The 15343-nt window shown below is 34.0% G+C and overlaps 1 protein-coding gene and 2 long non-coding RNA genes across 4 annotated transcripts; 1 reads left to right on the top strand and 2 right to left on the bottom strand.

Moving 5' to 3' along the window:
- Positions 1 to 5499: 5499 nt before the first annotated feature.
- On the bottom strand, positions 5500 to 5897 carry LOC117238370. Its single transcript, XR_004494194.1, has 2 exons — positions 5722 to 5897; positions 5500 to 5650 (listed from the first exon to the last, which is right to left on the bottom strand). It is a non-coding gene; the product is annotated as an uncharacterized LOC117238370 (long non-coding RNA).
- A 1955-nt stretch (positions 5898 to 7852) lies between these two features.
- On the top strand, positions 7853 to 8604 carry LOC117238371. Of its 2 annotated transcripts, none has more exons than XR_004494196.1 (3): positions 7853 to 7984; positions 8081 to 8127; positions 8543 to 8604. It is a non-coding gene; the product is annotated as an uncharacterized LOC117238371 (long non-coding RNA). The 2 variants fall into 2 exon arrangements; XR_004494195.1 differs by lacking the exon at positions 8543 to 8604 and adding an exon at positions 8258 to 8271.
- A 3825-nt stretch (positions 8605 to 12429) lies between these two features.
- LOC117238372 lies at positions 12430 to 14460 on the bottom strand. The gene is made up of 3 exons (XM_033503223.1): positions 14321 to 14460; positions 12698 to 12964; positions 12430 to 12665 (listed from the first exon to the last, which is right to left on the bottom strand). Exons 1-3 carry the CDS (start codon positions 14325 to 14327, stop codon positions 12430 to 12432), a joined length of 510 nt encoding a protein of 169 aa, XP_033359114.1. The 5' UTR covers positions 14328 to 14460.
- Between the last annotated feature and the right edge of the window lie 883 nt (positions 14461 to 15343).

Below are 15343 nucleotides of genomic sequence, written 5' to 3'. Positions count from 1 at the left end.
ATTGCTGCGGGAGACTATAACTCAAAGCACACGCTATGGGGATCAAGAATCACCACACCTCGAGGCAGAACCCTGGAAAGATACATCAGAAATAATAACCTCAATATATTATCCACAGGAAGACCGACATACTGGCCGACAGACCTGAGCAAAATACCTGACCTGCTAGACTTTGCAGTTACAAAGGGACTAAACGCAAATAAACCAAACATAGCATCCAGCCTCGAGCTTAGCTCCGAACATACGCCCATAATAATTTCATACAGAAACAAACCAATACTTTACAGCAGCACAGAGAAGCTATGCAATAAAACCACCAAATGGCAAATATTCAAAGAAATAATAGAGAGCAAAATCAGCTGCAACATCCCACTGAAAACACCTGAACACATCGATCAAGCAGTAACAACACTCACAGAAACTATCCAAGAAGTAGCAAGGGCAACCACTATACCTGAAACAACCAACAGACAAACAAAAACAGTTCCACTAGACATCCTCGAAAAGATTAGAGAAAAAAGAAAAGCGAAAGCAAAATGGCAAAAACACAGAACAAAAGAAAACAAAAAAACACCTAAACAAACTCACAAAATAAATAAAGAACAAAATAAAACAGCACAACAACAACGAGTTCACAAAGTTCATCGAGTCACTATCTGCTCACGAAAACAACAATTACTCCCTATGGAAAGTCACAAAAAAATAAAGAAGACAACAAAAATGGTACCAACAATCAGAAGAGCAGACAACACATGGGCAAGAAGCAACGAAGAGCAAGCTGAAGAATTTTCCAACCACCTAGGCAATACATTCACCCCACACAACATCAACAATAGCAACCACAATAGTCATACGGACGAGGATGCGCTAACTACTAGTACACCAACTGACAATCACCATACCCAAAGCAACCGCACAAGAAATCAGAAACATAATTGAGGAAACAAAAAACAATAAAGCACCAGGAATCGACCTAATTAACAGCCAAATCTTGAAAAACCTTCCGCCAAAAGCGATAAGACAAATAATAGTAAACGCAATACTAAGAATACAATACTTTCCAAAAGCTTGGAAACTGGCAAAAATCATAATGATACCCAAACCAGGCAAGGACCCACACGAAACCAAGTCCTACAGACCAATCTCACTACTTCCGGTGTTCTCTAAGATAGTAGAGAAAATAATCTACGACCGGATAAAACCAATAATAGAGAAGAACCATCTAATACCGGATCACCAATTCGGATTCAGAAACAAACACCCCACAATAAAACAAACGCAAAGACTCGTCAATGAAATCCTACAGGCGCTGGAAACAGAACAATACTGCACGGCACTCTTTATGGACATCGAAAAAGCATTCGATAAAATAAACCACACTAGCCTACTACAATCAATCAGGAAACAGTTCTCGGGGCAGATATATCAACTAATCAAATCATACCTAAGCAGCAGAAGCTTCATAGTAAAAATCAAAAAGACACACTCGGAAGCTAAAGAAATCAAGGCAGGAGTTCCGCAAGGAAGCGTCCTAGGACCAATTTTATATAAATTATACACGGCCAACATACCAACAACTAACAATAGCAAAATACTGACATTCGCGGATGACACAGCTGTACTAGTCAGGCACACTAACCCTGCAACAGCAGTTAATTACTACAAGAACATATCACAAAAATAGAAAAGTGGCTTCAAGCGAAACAAATCAAAGCAAACCCCGATAAATGCAAACATATTACATTCACACTGCGAAAACAGAAACCACCAAACATTGAACTAAACGGCACACACATAATACAAACAAGGCAAGTCAAATACCTAGGACTCCACTTACATACACGACTCACATGGAAACAGCATATTACAGCAACAATAGACAAAATACAGATGGCAAGGAGACAAATGTACTGGCTAACAAGTCGAAAATCCAAACTAAGCATAGAAAACAAACTAAAAATATATAAAATGGTCATAAAACCAATCTGGACGTACGGAATAACACTATGGGGAACAGCAGCAATGAGCCATATAATCAAAATAGAGGCATCGCAATCTAAAATACTCAGAACAATAGTAAACGCGCCATGGTACGTTAGAAACGAGGACATTCGGAAAGACCTGGGAATACCAACGGTCAAGGAGGAGATCAACAAAAGTGCAAGAAGGTACGGAGAAAGAATAGCAACGCACCTAAATCGGCTGGCAGCGGAAACGGTCGACACATCAAGCATAAAAAGAAGATTAAAAAGGAAACACCCAGCCGATCTCACAGAGGACATAACCCAACAAACACGATGGTGGTACCCCGCTGGGGGTAGCCACCCACATGTTATATTAGTATACAGCTACAACATTTTACCAAATGTCCTACTGGACAAATTGTAAAATCCAAATAAATAAATAAAAAAAAACTTTCAAATAGAAATTCGTTGTTTATTGTGAGTACACATATGTAATTTATATTTTTCTTAGGCAATAAACATTATATATATGTAAATTCTATAGAATTTAGAATATCAACCGACGGTTTGACTTTCACTGTGTTTACTGGGAGTCGGTCGAACGATATGAATAGAGGAGGACGGGGACTAGGGATAGAAAATAAAACAGGACTTGGAGAAGCGAAGATTGAACAAAGAAAAAAGCAAGTTAAGAGCCAGAAGGAGAAAGAAAAGACTTAGACAATCGATTGTTGAGTTTTCACAAATCGATCGCCTGATTTCCGAAAATATTACAACATTCCATATATATGTCGGAGATGAAAGAACACCGGAGCCTTTGGAATTTTGTATAATCCCGCAACATTGAAACCTAGAGTCTACTATAGCTGTAATTGAACGATTGTAGTTATTCAATCCGATTGTAATTGTTCGAGAGTTGTGATAATGAGCTTGAGCTCGAGGCGACAGCCAGTCGCCGAACGTAGCCGCGGTCACGGGATGAACGCTTTGTCTAACAAAGGCATGGAATAATTCTATAGCTCTCCTTAAAAAGGAAATAGTTGTAACACTCGACAGTAAACATTCCAACGGTCTCTGTCCCGTAGCTCGCCACATGCAGACCCTATTCTTTGAGTAAGATGATTGCCAGATGTCGATGCGTCTCCGCAGTACATGTTCAGCTAGCTCGAGGGCCCGTTATAAATCTTAAGATTTAGTCAACTAAAGTCCTTCAAACAGGCAAACAGTCTTTGTCCCAACTACGGGAAAATAGGGGAGACCTATTTTTCAACGAGCGGCGTCTCCCACTAGCGGCTTTCCCTCGAGGACAGCTAACATCTTTTTCTAACCACCGATATGGAGATTGACCAATTAGCAGCAACGCCAATTTCCCTTACTTTCTGAACGAAGGCTTTTCTCGACGAATCCGATGATCTCGTGTCCTTGGACACACCCCATTATAGTTTTCCTCTGTGGCATAATCGGGACGGGAAGGTCATTCCCGTTCGCGATCTCATCGATGAAAAAGAGTAACCCCTTACGACCGGTGAATATTACGCGTCCGACTTAGATTTTGTGAGTACGTTCATCTATCATCCCGTTGACCGCGGATTCGTTATTGAACCTAGGATGATTGTCATTAGTTTCTCGAGTATCTAATTACCACGGTTACTTGTCCGGTTCTATGATAATCGTATTTGCACTAGCCAATGTCTTCTCTATTGCATAATGACGACGTGTAATCCAAACGAAGATTCGTTTCACGCCCCTAACCCTAATTGTAATGTAAACCCGACATATATATATATATGTCGGAGATGAAAGGAAAACCAGAGCCTTCCCTTTGCAATTTTGGGAAAATCTTCTAATGCTTTAGCCTAGATTTTATCATAGCTGTAATTAAGCAATTGTTGTCATTTGTAATTGTTCGATATTTGTGATAGCGAAAGTGGGTTCGAGGTGACAACTGGTCGCCGAACGTAGCCATGGTCACGGGATAAACGTTTTGCCTGACGAAGGTGTGGATCGGTTGTATTGTTCTCCTTAGAAATCACATAGAATTGTACTTTAGAGATGTCGATATAATGGGACACACGTTGTATTAGGAATCAATCTCCAGACAGAAACTGCCTAGTAACGGCGTTTGGATCTTTCTCGATGTTTCCAAAGAGTATACAACAAACTTTTGACAGAAATTGCCTAGCAACAACGATTGGAACCTTCTCGATGTTTCCAGCGAGCATATAACAAACAAATGCAGTCGTATAGCGAAAAAGATTTTCATCAGATATTCATTCGTGTGATCGCCAATTTACCGAGTGTCTCAGCAATTGTAGTTTGTGTTTAAAATTATTCTACACATAGTAAAGAGTTATCCCGTTGACCGTGGATTCGTTTGAACCCCGGAACATTGTTAATAGCGTTAATTAAATTCATTATTCGTGAAACCTATCAATCGTTAATCTCATTATACGTTAAATTCATTATTTGTAAGACATATTATTCGTTCCTCTTATTGTTCGTTAAACTTATTAATCTTTAATCTAATTATTAGTTAAACTTATCATTTGTTAATCTTATTATTTATTAAACTCATTATTCATAATATTTCGTAAAATCTTTTTTATTCGCGTAAACATATTCTGTTTCGTAAAACAATGGCTAATTATTCGTTCCTCTTATTGTTCGTTAAACTTATTAATCTTTAATCTAATTATTAGTTAAACTTATCGTTTGTTAATCTTCTTATTTATTAAACTCATTATTCATAATATTTTGTAAAATCTTGTTTATTCGCGTAAATATATTCTCTGTTTCGTAAAACAATGGCTAATTCAAACGAAGGATCATTACGCGCCTTAAATCCTACTGATAACCCGACATATATATGTGAGTGTATTTTATCAAAAATATGTTTTTTATGTTTTCTTATCTTAGTAATTATTTTTAAAAAAGTCTTAAAGTCTTATATGAAAATAAAGCTGTTCTTTATTTCAAATAATTGAAGTAAATAAATACAATGCGTTTTATATTTTATTATATCTTATATTATTGTTATATTGTTATTGAAAAAATTGATATAATCAACAGTTCTTCCTGTTCTCTTGATTGTTTCTTGCTCGTTTCAAACCATGATAATAACCTACAAAAGAAATAACATAGTCCATTGAAAATTTAATATACAATAAAATACTTATATGAAATAATTACCTGTGTAATATACCACGTAACCACTAATATACCATGACATCAACATACTTGAAAGTGCGTCTGTATCATTATCTGGTGATCTAGTACATTTTATTAAAATTTCGTATTTTTTTTCCAAATAAAATGTTAAACTTATTCCAAATTACTTATTAATATTAGAAGTATTCAGCATTCCATTAGAATTTTTAAATTGTACTTACTTGGCCATTAATTGTGGTGGTAAAGGAGGTGCAGGTGGCATTATATCAGTCATCGAATTGAAAGATGGTCCCGGTATGAAGTGATGTTTATACGCATTTGCTTCTTCAGAGTCACAATCCATTTTTCTACATTATATTTTTTCGAATTTACATTTGTAGAAAAATTAGTCTCACAAGTCTCATCGTTCTCTTCATTGAATTTCTCTTCCAAAGCTTTCTTTTGTTGTGCTATTTGACTTTGCAAACCTTCTGATTCTAAAAGAGAACTCAACTCGACTTTCTGTGTATTACCATAGCCTAAACACAGAGTAAAAGAAATTTTTGTCATTTAATAGAATGACTGAGTGCCATCCGGTTACTGTCCTTACAGGCAATGTATTAGAATTTCCCGTGCATAAATGTATATGTATAAATGTTTGCCTTGATATATGTAGTAATAATCACTCGTCTAATGAGGAGAATTATATTCCAAGCAGCTAATAATGAACAATAAGTAACATGCATGTTTATGGTTCATGACCCTATATCCCACGGGTCTCCCCATAGACATGGACAGGTAAAATTCTGCCCAAAGTTAAGGACCTTACGGAATGACACTGTATAATTATGCGGAAAGCCTTTACTTCCATATATATATATATATGTATTTTAGTACATTTCTTAATTGACATAACCATCAATGCTAAAGGTATTACCTACAAATTTTACAACACACGCTGTTGAGGTTATTCGGTGTGTAAACAGAGAAAACACGTGGATAAATTGTAAGGTAGAAAAATATATTTAAATAGAAGTGTAATAAGTAAAAATACAATTTGAGCTGGTCCAGATCCGCACGCTAGCTGTGTTACCTAATAACTGAAAAACCCCAGCCAACGTCGCCTGTCTACTGTTTATGGCCTTGACTTCGTCGCGGCAGTCTTTGTCTACACTGGATGGAATGGAATGACCGAATGATCGATTCGGACCGACAAATAAATATAAGTAAATAGCAAAATAAAATAATTTGCTTCTTAATCAATATATTTAATAATATTCTGTATCAAATTTGTAATATTCTATCAAAATCACAACCTTATGTAATTTACTTGCGTGTTTAGGCTGCTTAAGATTTTGTAGGTTTTCTTTCGGTTGAGAATTTCCAACATCCATTCCCATTCGCTTGATCACTTCTTCTTTTGCTAAATTTATTGCTTTATCATATGCTTCTATTAATGCACTATCATCCCAAACATTATCATTGGCTGTGTCTGTATCCTTTTGAGATAGCAAATTATACGTTATTAATATTGATACAAGTATTTTATTATCAAACTATTGCAAATTATCATATATGTCATTTTTCAAAAATTGACTAAAAGGTAATGGATACTGTTAATTACTATTATGCTAAGATCTTGTACTAAAATAATGATAAAACCATTACGTTTCCATTACCATACATACGTTTCCATTTCCTCGTATAAAAAGAACATTCATATCATCTGCCATTTTAAAATAACATCATTTAAATATTGAATTTGCTTCTGAAATATTAATTTGTCTCATTTCTTTAACTCTAACACATTGTAAACAATGATGACATTATACCAACTATAATACTAAAAATCTATTCCCCATTCATTCGAAAGATTATTTTTTGAAGCAAGGTTAACATTGAATGTTCCCAAACTTCAATAACTGTATTTTATTTTCTTTACAATATCTAACAATATATTAGAATACTATAAAAAAATATTGTATGCACAAGAAACTGTTTATAGCGAAATAGCAAAAGAATTAATCACATATTATAACTAAAACGAGATTGTTAAGTAGATTATATTATACTGCATATGCGTTAGTGTTTCAGCTGGTAAATATAGTTTTTATATCTGAAGATAAATAAGATTTAATTCTATAAAATTGCATAATGAATTATACATCTATCTATTACTATTCGTATTTCCCCTTAGTTGTATGTTGTCAATAGCATCAATCACGAACATATAAATAAATATAGAAGAAACCGTTCGAAAATGGAAAGGGAAAAATGAACATGGAAGACAAGAAAGTTTTCTTCAGGTTTAGCGTATGCGTGATACGCTTTGAATGTCTCAGATAAAGATAAAGATACTCTGCTCATTTCTATTTGTTCCGCAGAACGAGAAATTTGTTGTCTTTCATATTGGTTTTTACGATTCAATTTTTGGGCAGTTTTCCCTAGCGAGTGTCGGTCCCTGTTTGATATAACCAGACCGTAATTTATACAGATATGTATTATAGATATATATTTGTAAAACTGAAATCAGATGAAATAAATGTTGCCTGAGGTTTTAAACGTTTAATAAAAACAATATTTCATTTGGAAAAAATGTAAGATATGTAAAATTACACATTGATCATTTTGCTGGTCTTGTATCATAAAACGTGTGGCCCGAAGAGCACGTGTCCGGTAGAGATACGTCACTTGTGTTAGGAATCGTTTTATAACCTATCACAGTAAGGGAACGTCCCAGTATAGCAGCCGAAGAATGCCGTGGAAGCTTTTGTACAAAGTACAATTGATCTACAATTGATATTTTCCGCAATACTTATCTGGTGTTCGGTCAGGGTGTCCCATACTCATGATATTTATGACAGTGGAATGGCGTTAGTAAATCAATTACAAAAATTTTCGAGATCAATTCTCGGTATTGCATCAAATTATTCAAAATATACAAGCAACACAACGTTGCCCTTTTGCAGGCAACAAGAGGAATATCGACCACGCAACCACTTTCAGAAAAACAAGAGTAAGTGATACAAATTTTCTTGTGTTTTCCTTCTTTTTTTAATAGAATTTCAGTACTTACCTTCCAATATAAAATTGGTGTCAAAATAATAATGCTAATAATAATGTCTAAGAAATTTTTCTCTTTGTAGGAGTATAACATCTAGAAAAATAACATAGTATTAATAGAATAGAATTAATAAGAACAACATTGACAGTGAACAACTAAAAATATAACACTGTTATAAATATATGATATACGAATTTTATTTATGTATTATTAAGACAAGTATATCTTATTTTTAAATTATTTCTATTATCATAAGTGATACATATAATTAAGGTATAATTAAGAGAAGATTAATTGAAGAAACACAAAAAATAAAGAAAATAATTATATTGAGATAATTTTTATCTTTCATAAATATTATTTTCAGAGTAAATATAACGTTTGTTAAAGCAAGTGGAGAGAGAATCAAAGCAAAAGGGAAAGTTGGAGATACTATATTAGACATAGTAGTAAATAATGAAATTGATTTAGATGGATATGGTATGTTTTAAAGAAGCATAATTTACTTAATTTAAAATAAATAATTTTGAGGTAGAAAATATTTGAAAATTTTAATTTTTATCAAGTTTAATATTCTTATTATTTTTAACTTTTGATACTTTATTATATAAGTATGTTGTAATATTAAAATATAATTTATATAGGTGCTTGTGAAGGAACATTAACTTGTAGTACGTGCCATTTAATATTTTCGAAAGAAGTTTATGATGCACCTCCTGACAAACCAACAGATGAAGAATTAGACATGTTGGATTTAGCATATGAATTAACAGATACGTTAGTTCATAATAATCAGTATCAAATCATTCACATTATTAATTCTATTACCTTTTAATATTTTATAAAGTGAATTTTTCTATTTAAATCTATGTAAAAACAGGTTAGTATTGGGTATTTCGAAATCTGCATCTCAATGTAGAATTTCAAATCGCTATCTCTGAATACTACGAAACTGAAATTATAATAAATTTTCATAGTTTTTTATTTATGACCCTATAATCATTACAAATCTATGTTGGAATTAGCATATTTACAATGTTGATTTTCAAATGGATAAATAGAAAACTTATTGTGTATTAGTATTAATTTGTATAGCAATAAATATATTTATTGACATATTCAGTTATATAATATTTAATTTCAGGTCACGGCTAGGCTGTCAAATAGTAATGTCTAAGGAACTAGATGGAATTGAGGTAAGAGTTCCATCAACAATTAATGATGCAAGAGCATAACTGAAATTATCTATAGTTTTTTGAAAATTTGTATACAATGTTATACATCTCTTGTTAAAAAACCCTTGTTATAATTATTAAAATATTGGTATTAAAAAAATATAATAAAGAATCTTGTGTTTAAATGTGAAGCTTATATATATATATATATACATATGTTATAATATAATTGCAATTTTGATATTTGTACATTGCCATTGTAAAAAGCCTATCCAATTATGAAAAAAATATATCTCTTATTTTTAATATACAGGGTGTCAATTTTAAAACGTTCATCTAAATTATTTTCGTTACTATTAAAGATAAGAAGAAATTACTAAGGAAGACTTAAATAGTTTTAAGATGTGTACTTGGTTATGATAAAAAAGACTCTTGTGGAATAAATTTTGCAACTTCTGAAAGATTAGATAAAAACTTAGAACCTAAAAAATAATTTGAAATTAATTTCGTTTAGATATACTGTTTGATTTCTTAGCTATGGGCAAGTTTAAAAGATCATCAAACTCGTGGTCAACAAAACAACAGAAATGTACATGCAATGCTTTTTCGTTTCACAACAAGTTATCTGACACTATCATCATTTTCGTGGCACATGCAACATTATCGATTCAGTATAGTAATGTTTTGGATTAAAACAAATGTCTCGACATTGGAGCAAAGTATTTCAACCTTTAAGGACTAAAATTAAAACTTATGAGTTTGTTTATAATTTTAATAGATTTTATTAATATTGTGTTTACTGGTTTATTAATTACAAGAAAGTTTGTAAAAGACTGAAGTTTTACGTAAAAAGTACAAATATTCTTTCAACAAAATTAGTCAAATCACATCATTATTTATACATATTGTATATAAATAAAATATGCGGATATATTACTTTACCCTAGAATTAAAATTCAATAATATTGAAGAATCTTATTTATTCAGATTTTGTACATTATCGCTTCTAACCTCGGATAATAGAACAACAAATTAAATATTTTTAAACAAAAAAACTTTGTTCCTTTGTTTGATTTTCCTTGCTCGCGTTTCTTAACTACTTAGATATAAAATACTTACGTTTTCGAAAATTCATACTTCACAAGCTACTAAACGCTTTATCTGTTCAGAATAATTTATTGTTTTCTTAACTAGGTACATACCAAATACATCTATTAAGTTGGTATTTCTCATAATTACCAGTACATAAAGCTAAAACACTTTTGTACTATGCTTGTTATACATGGATCTAACAAATAATTTAACTTGTGTATTGTCGTTTGTATATTTTGTTACGTGTAAAATATTCTATTTCTACACTACTTACAAGTTCGATAAAGTGTACATTACACATCGCGAAATTTACATATTTTCACTTGGTTACCCTGCCCAATTCGAATATAATTCAGAACGTATGTGCTATATTTATATATTCTGCATTTGTTTTGTATATTATGTACACTGATCTGATCTTTGTAAACGCGAGTTTTACGATATTAATGAGAAATTTGCCAATTTAATGGAAGTTGTTAATTTTTTCTGGCACGTTTCACGTTAGCAGACATGTTTCTTAAGTTACAGTCGATATATATAGTATCAAGTTATTTTAAGATGACAAGATATTTCACGTCTTCTATTTAAATATAGCGTTAAATTTTAATTCCGTCAATTCGTATATACTCATACATCGAATTTCCTTTTCTCATGTCATTTCTTTTCTTTCATTTCACATTTAATTACAAAGATAAAGTGTAAGTACGTTCCTCTTTAAAATTAATATCAAATGTCGCAAAATATACAAAAGTAAACTAAGAAGAGGGGTACATATTATTACACAAACTGTCGTTCATATTGCATATGTACATATGCAGTATAAAAACAATACTTTTTAGTTTTTAATCTCTTGTTTAAATAATCCTAATATCTAAATTTGTATCGGTCATTGATTCGATATAACTGTGTTTATTGGAAGTAATTAAGCTATAGCCTGCGCACAAGAGAAGAAGGAACAAACACGTATAGTATACACGCTTAAATAACAAAATTAAGTCAGTTTACGTTCAATGTGAACTTGATCAAAGTTCCAGTCTCGAATTATAGAGTTTCTTACTATCAGTTTACAAAATTCGATATTACGATTATGTACCGTATTTGAAAAACATAAAATGCTTTGTTCAATTTTAAATAAAACTAATATTTACCAAAGCGAATACGAAAAAAATGCTATCATCAAACTCAATTTTCAATTATCAAACTTAATCCAGCACAAATACAAATGTTATTCGTGCTTTTTTACTTTTACTACTTTTCAACTCTCTATAGTTCGAGATTTAAGTTCCGCTAACTTTCTTTCTACTGCGCATGCGCAACAGGAAAACTTGAATTACACGTAATAGTAAAAAATTCGAAAATCTTATCCTTTCGTGGCAGCGAAAGTAACCTAGGACTAGAGGTTCCATAACATTAATAATAATAAGGCAATAATATTAATATTAATAATAATGTAATCGAGTACTACTAACAATATTAATAATAATAATAATAGTATGGTAATGGCAAGATACACGTGGGTATAAATTAATCATTCCTTTCGTAATATCTACGACGTCTTCGGGATATTCTTTAGAAATTACTTTATTTCTGGTCAATATTCATTAACGAGCAACTTTTCTCTCTGTTTCTTATCACGATTTTTTTCACTTCATCACAATTGTACCGTGAGAAATTATTCAAAACTTTGTTAAAATGTCCATGAAATATATGCAATTGCCGTATTGAATAAGCGAGTAATGAAGTTGCTGTTTCACTGAATAAAAGTGAAATCTCCAATGCGTGTGCTCAAGTATATAAGTTAAAAAAAGATTGGTACATCAATGCCTATTATTCTTAATCAATATTCATCATTTAACCATTAGGACCGAATTTTTACAAACCAACTCTAAACCACGACCCAATTTACAAATAAAAGATCGATGTGTAAATTAACTATCAACTATTAATCTCCAATCCTATGTGAAGATATAATGTTCGGACCAAATTTCTAAACTAACGTGGACAATTCATGCGGACTATTGGTGGTTGCTGCGCTACCTAGATCCAATGTGGCAGCCGGAAGACCAGAACTGACGCTGCCGGTTGCTTCCCGTGGCAAATGCTGCGATCTATTTAGCTTATTTCCAGGACTCGGTGGCGATCTATCTGCTGGTGTATCCGGTGGCGTAACCACGTTTCTGTGTCCGCTCACGTTCAGATGATTGTGCGTCGCCGCGATCGGAGCTGGCGATGAGAGCAACAAGGGTGGTGGAGACATTGACACTGTCGATGATGATATGGTGATGATAGTGTTGGTACTGTGCAGCTCGGCCGTGCGTTGCGTGGCTGGTATTTAGTTGGTTCGTCACGGGCCCGACTTTCGCTGGGCAGCCAGCATGGTGGATGGTTAACGGGCCACGTAGTTGTTGTTGCTGTTGTAGCTGGTGCTGGGTCTGGTGCTGTTGCAGCTGCTGCTGACGCTGCAGCTGTACCGCCGCTTCGCACTGTTCGCGCGCTAACGCCTTCACGGCATTCGTCTTCTCCTACGAAATAAGAATGATAGGTTAGGTTGTAGTCAGGGGCCATAACAAATTAAAAAAGTTATAATATAAGAACTTACATTTTAGTTGAAATGATTCTAGTTACGAATAAGTATTAAAGATGATTCAAATCTTTTTCGTTACCGATAACCATGGTGAAAACTCTTTTGGATTACTTTCAGCCATTGTCAATCTTATTGTCAATACTACATGCTTGAAGTAGAAGGAGGTGTACAGAGAAAAAGACTTTTTCTCAGCAAATATAATTGTAAATTCGACCAATTGCGAGGGGACGTAATCGCGAGGAGAGACGTCAACGGGTGTCGTAAATCCCCGTTACGATTATAACAATCGACACCACGAATTGATCGATCCCCTGATTTCCGTTGAGATAATAAGGGGTGATTGAGTTTGTATAACACTGTGATTCACAGAATTATAAAGTATATATTTCCAACACTTAGATTACACTGACGTAGAGAAATAAATAGTTAACAACTTGTCGCACGAAGATGCGATAGATATGTACGCTAGAGCAGGGCTCTTATAATGGAAATTAATGTATCAATGGACTTAGCACTATGATATGTTTAGGAGAGAAGATGTATGTTCGACAACACCGAGAACCGACAAAAGATTTGCGTGAAGTATGCGACTCTCGCGCTATGTGTAGACTGCCGCGTTAGTTGGTAGACTGTCTGTCGCTCTTTTTTTTAATACGGAAGAAAAGTTCGGTGTGGGTGTGCCCCTGTGCCTAAAGAACGCGGATTCGTTGGTCCCACTTTCGTTAGGAAAAGTGAGGGTAACGAACCGCGGTGTCGATTGGTCATGACCTGCACTACTGCTCGAAGGGATGAGTAGGGAGTCTCCTACCATCGTGGTGCGTAGATGACTGTGTGCGTGAGAAAAACCTAGCTTGTTTTATTACAGGGCTATTCGAATTTTCCTAATGGGTGCATACCCGCTTTCTCCGTGTTTTAAGTGCGACTAATAAACCCAAGGACACCTCTAAAACCGACTGTGTTTCGAGAATATTTTTAAGCTTTAGAAATTCTTCAAGACAAACGGATTGAAGACATATGGCGAAACAATGCAGGGAAGTGAAAGTTATGGTGGGTCCTTAGGTTTATTGAGGGTCGAAGTGACGTTACGCAGGCGGTTGTTGTCCGGTCGCGCGGGCTGGCGTGCAGATGTTTTAGGCGGCGTAACAATAATCGTTACTCAATTATTTTGTTCAACAGTTTTACAAATCTCCCAAAAATAAACGAGAATACGAAAATACACTGAATATCGTGTGTATGGTTATTTATAAACTCCCCTTGAAATAGTTGCGATCGCGGATCACATAAACAAACGAACCTGTCATTCTACAGAGTATCTTTTTCGGTGAAATTATGCAAACGTAAATGTAACTTCGGTAGAACTCCTCGAGAACTTGTAAGCTTATATCACTCTGACCCAACCAGTCCACTCTAAAGTGTATAATTTATAAAGGGGGATTATATTAATACGCGGAGGATGTGGTAGGTGGTAAGTTTTGCATATGAATGTTTGTTGATACAACGAATGATTAAATGGAGGTTTTCATGAATGTGATAAGGACTAGATCGAATGTTTTAACACTTATAACTAGAATGCGTATTTTTATACAAGTTTGTAGTTTTACGAACATGATCAAAGAAATAAAATTTTAATCGAGATTTGTTTTCTTATATACGTATATTTTAGCGCATTTTATGCATTTTGCGCCATTTGCGTACTTTTCACTTTCGCACGAATAAAATAAAGATCAGCAATATAATTATAACGCTTCTTAAAAATGTGAAAAATCCTGGTTTCCTAAAAGCTTGTAATTGATTTCAGAAAAATTTTTATGAACTCTACCAGATAAATTATGGTAACTCTGAAAACAAAATTTCACGATAAAATGATTTCCGAGTAAAATACACATAAAAGATGATTTAGACGTGTTTGAACGTGTTCGTTTTCTTTTTTAATAGCGATATGTTCTTACCCCCTGCCACACGAAGACGTTATGGACCATTGCGCATCCACAAAACACGATGCCAAGGCCTATGAAAACCGACGTAACGATTGCCGGTGTGACACCAATTACCTCTCAGAGAAAAGACATCGACTCCCGACTGTCGGACGCCAACGCCGCGACGCATCTTAGTCCCCACCAGAGATAAGGCCCCAACCCCGACTTTCGGACTCCTTGGAATCCACACCAAACCCCCCAACATCCCCAAGCCAGGGTGTATATAAGCCGAGACTTCACTCAGCCCGGGGAGTTCTCGTTCTAGTTGCTGTTCTTGTACAACACCCCTTTCTCTGTTCAACGTTATTCTACTGTAAGTGCCAAAGTCATAATAAAGTTCG

The sequence above is a fragment of the Bombus vosnesenskii genome, unplaced genomic scaffold, assembly GCF_011952255.1.
Source record: "Bombus vosnesenskii isolate JDL3184/JDL3185 unplaced genomic scaffold, Bvos_JDL3184-5_v1.1 scf7180000013476, whole genome shotgun sequence".
NCBI lineage: Eukaryota > Metazoa > Arthropoda > Insecta > Hymenoptera > Apidae > Bombus > Bombus vosnesenskii.
Note: the sequence above shows the minus strand (reverse complement) of the source record. Positions and strands in the feature narration are given on the sequence as shown.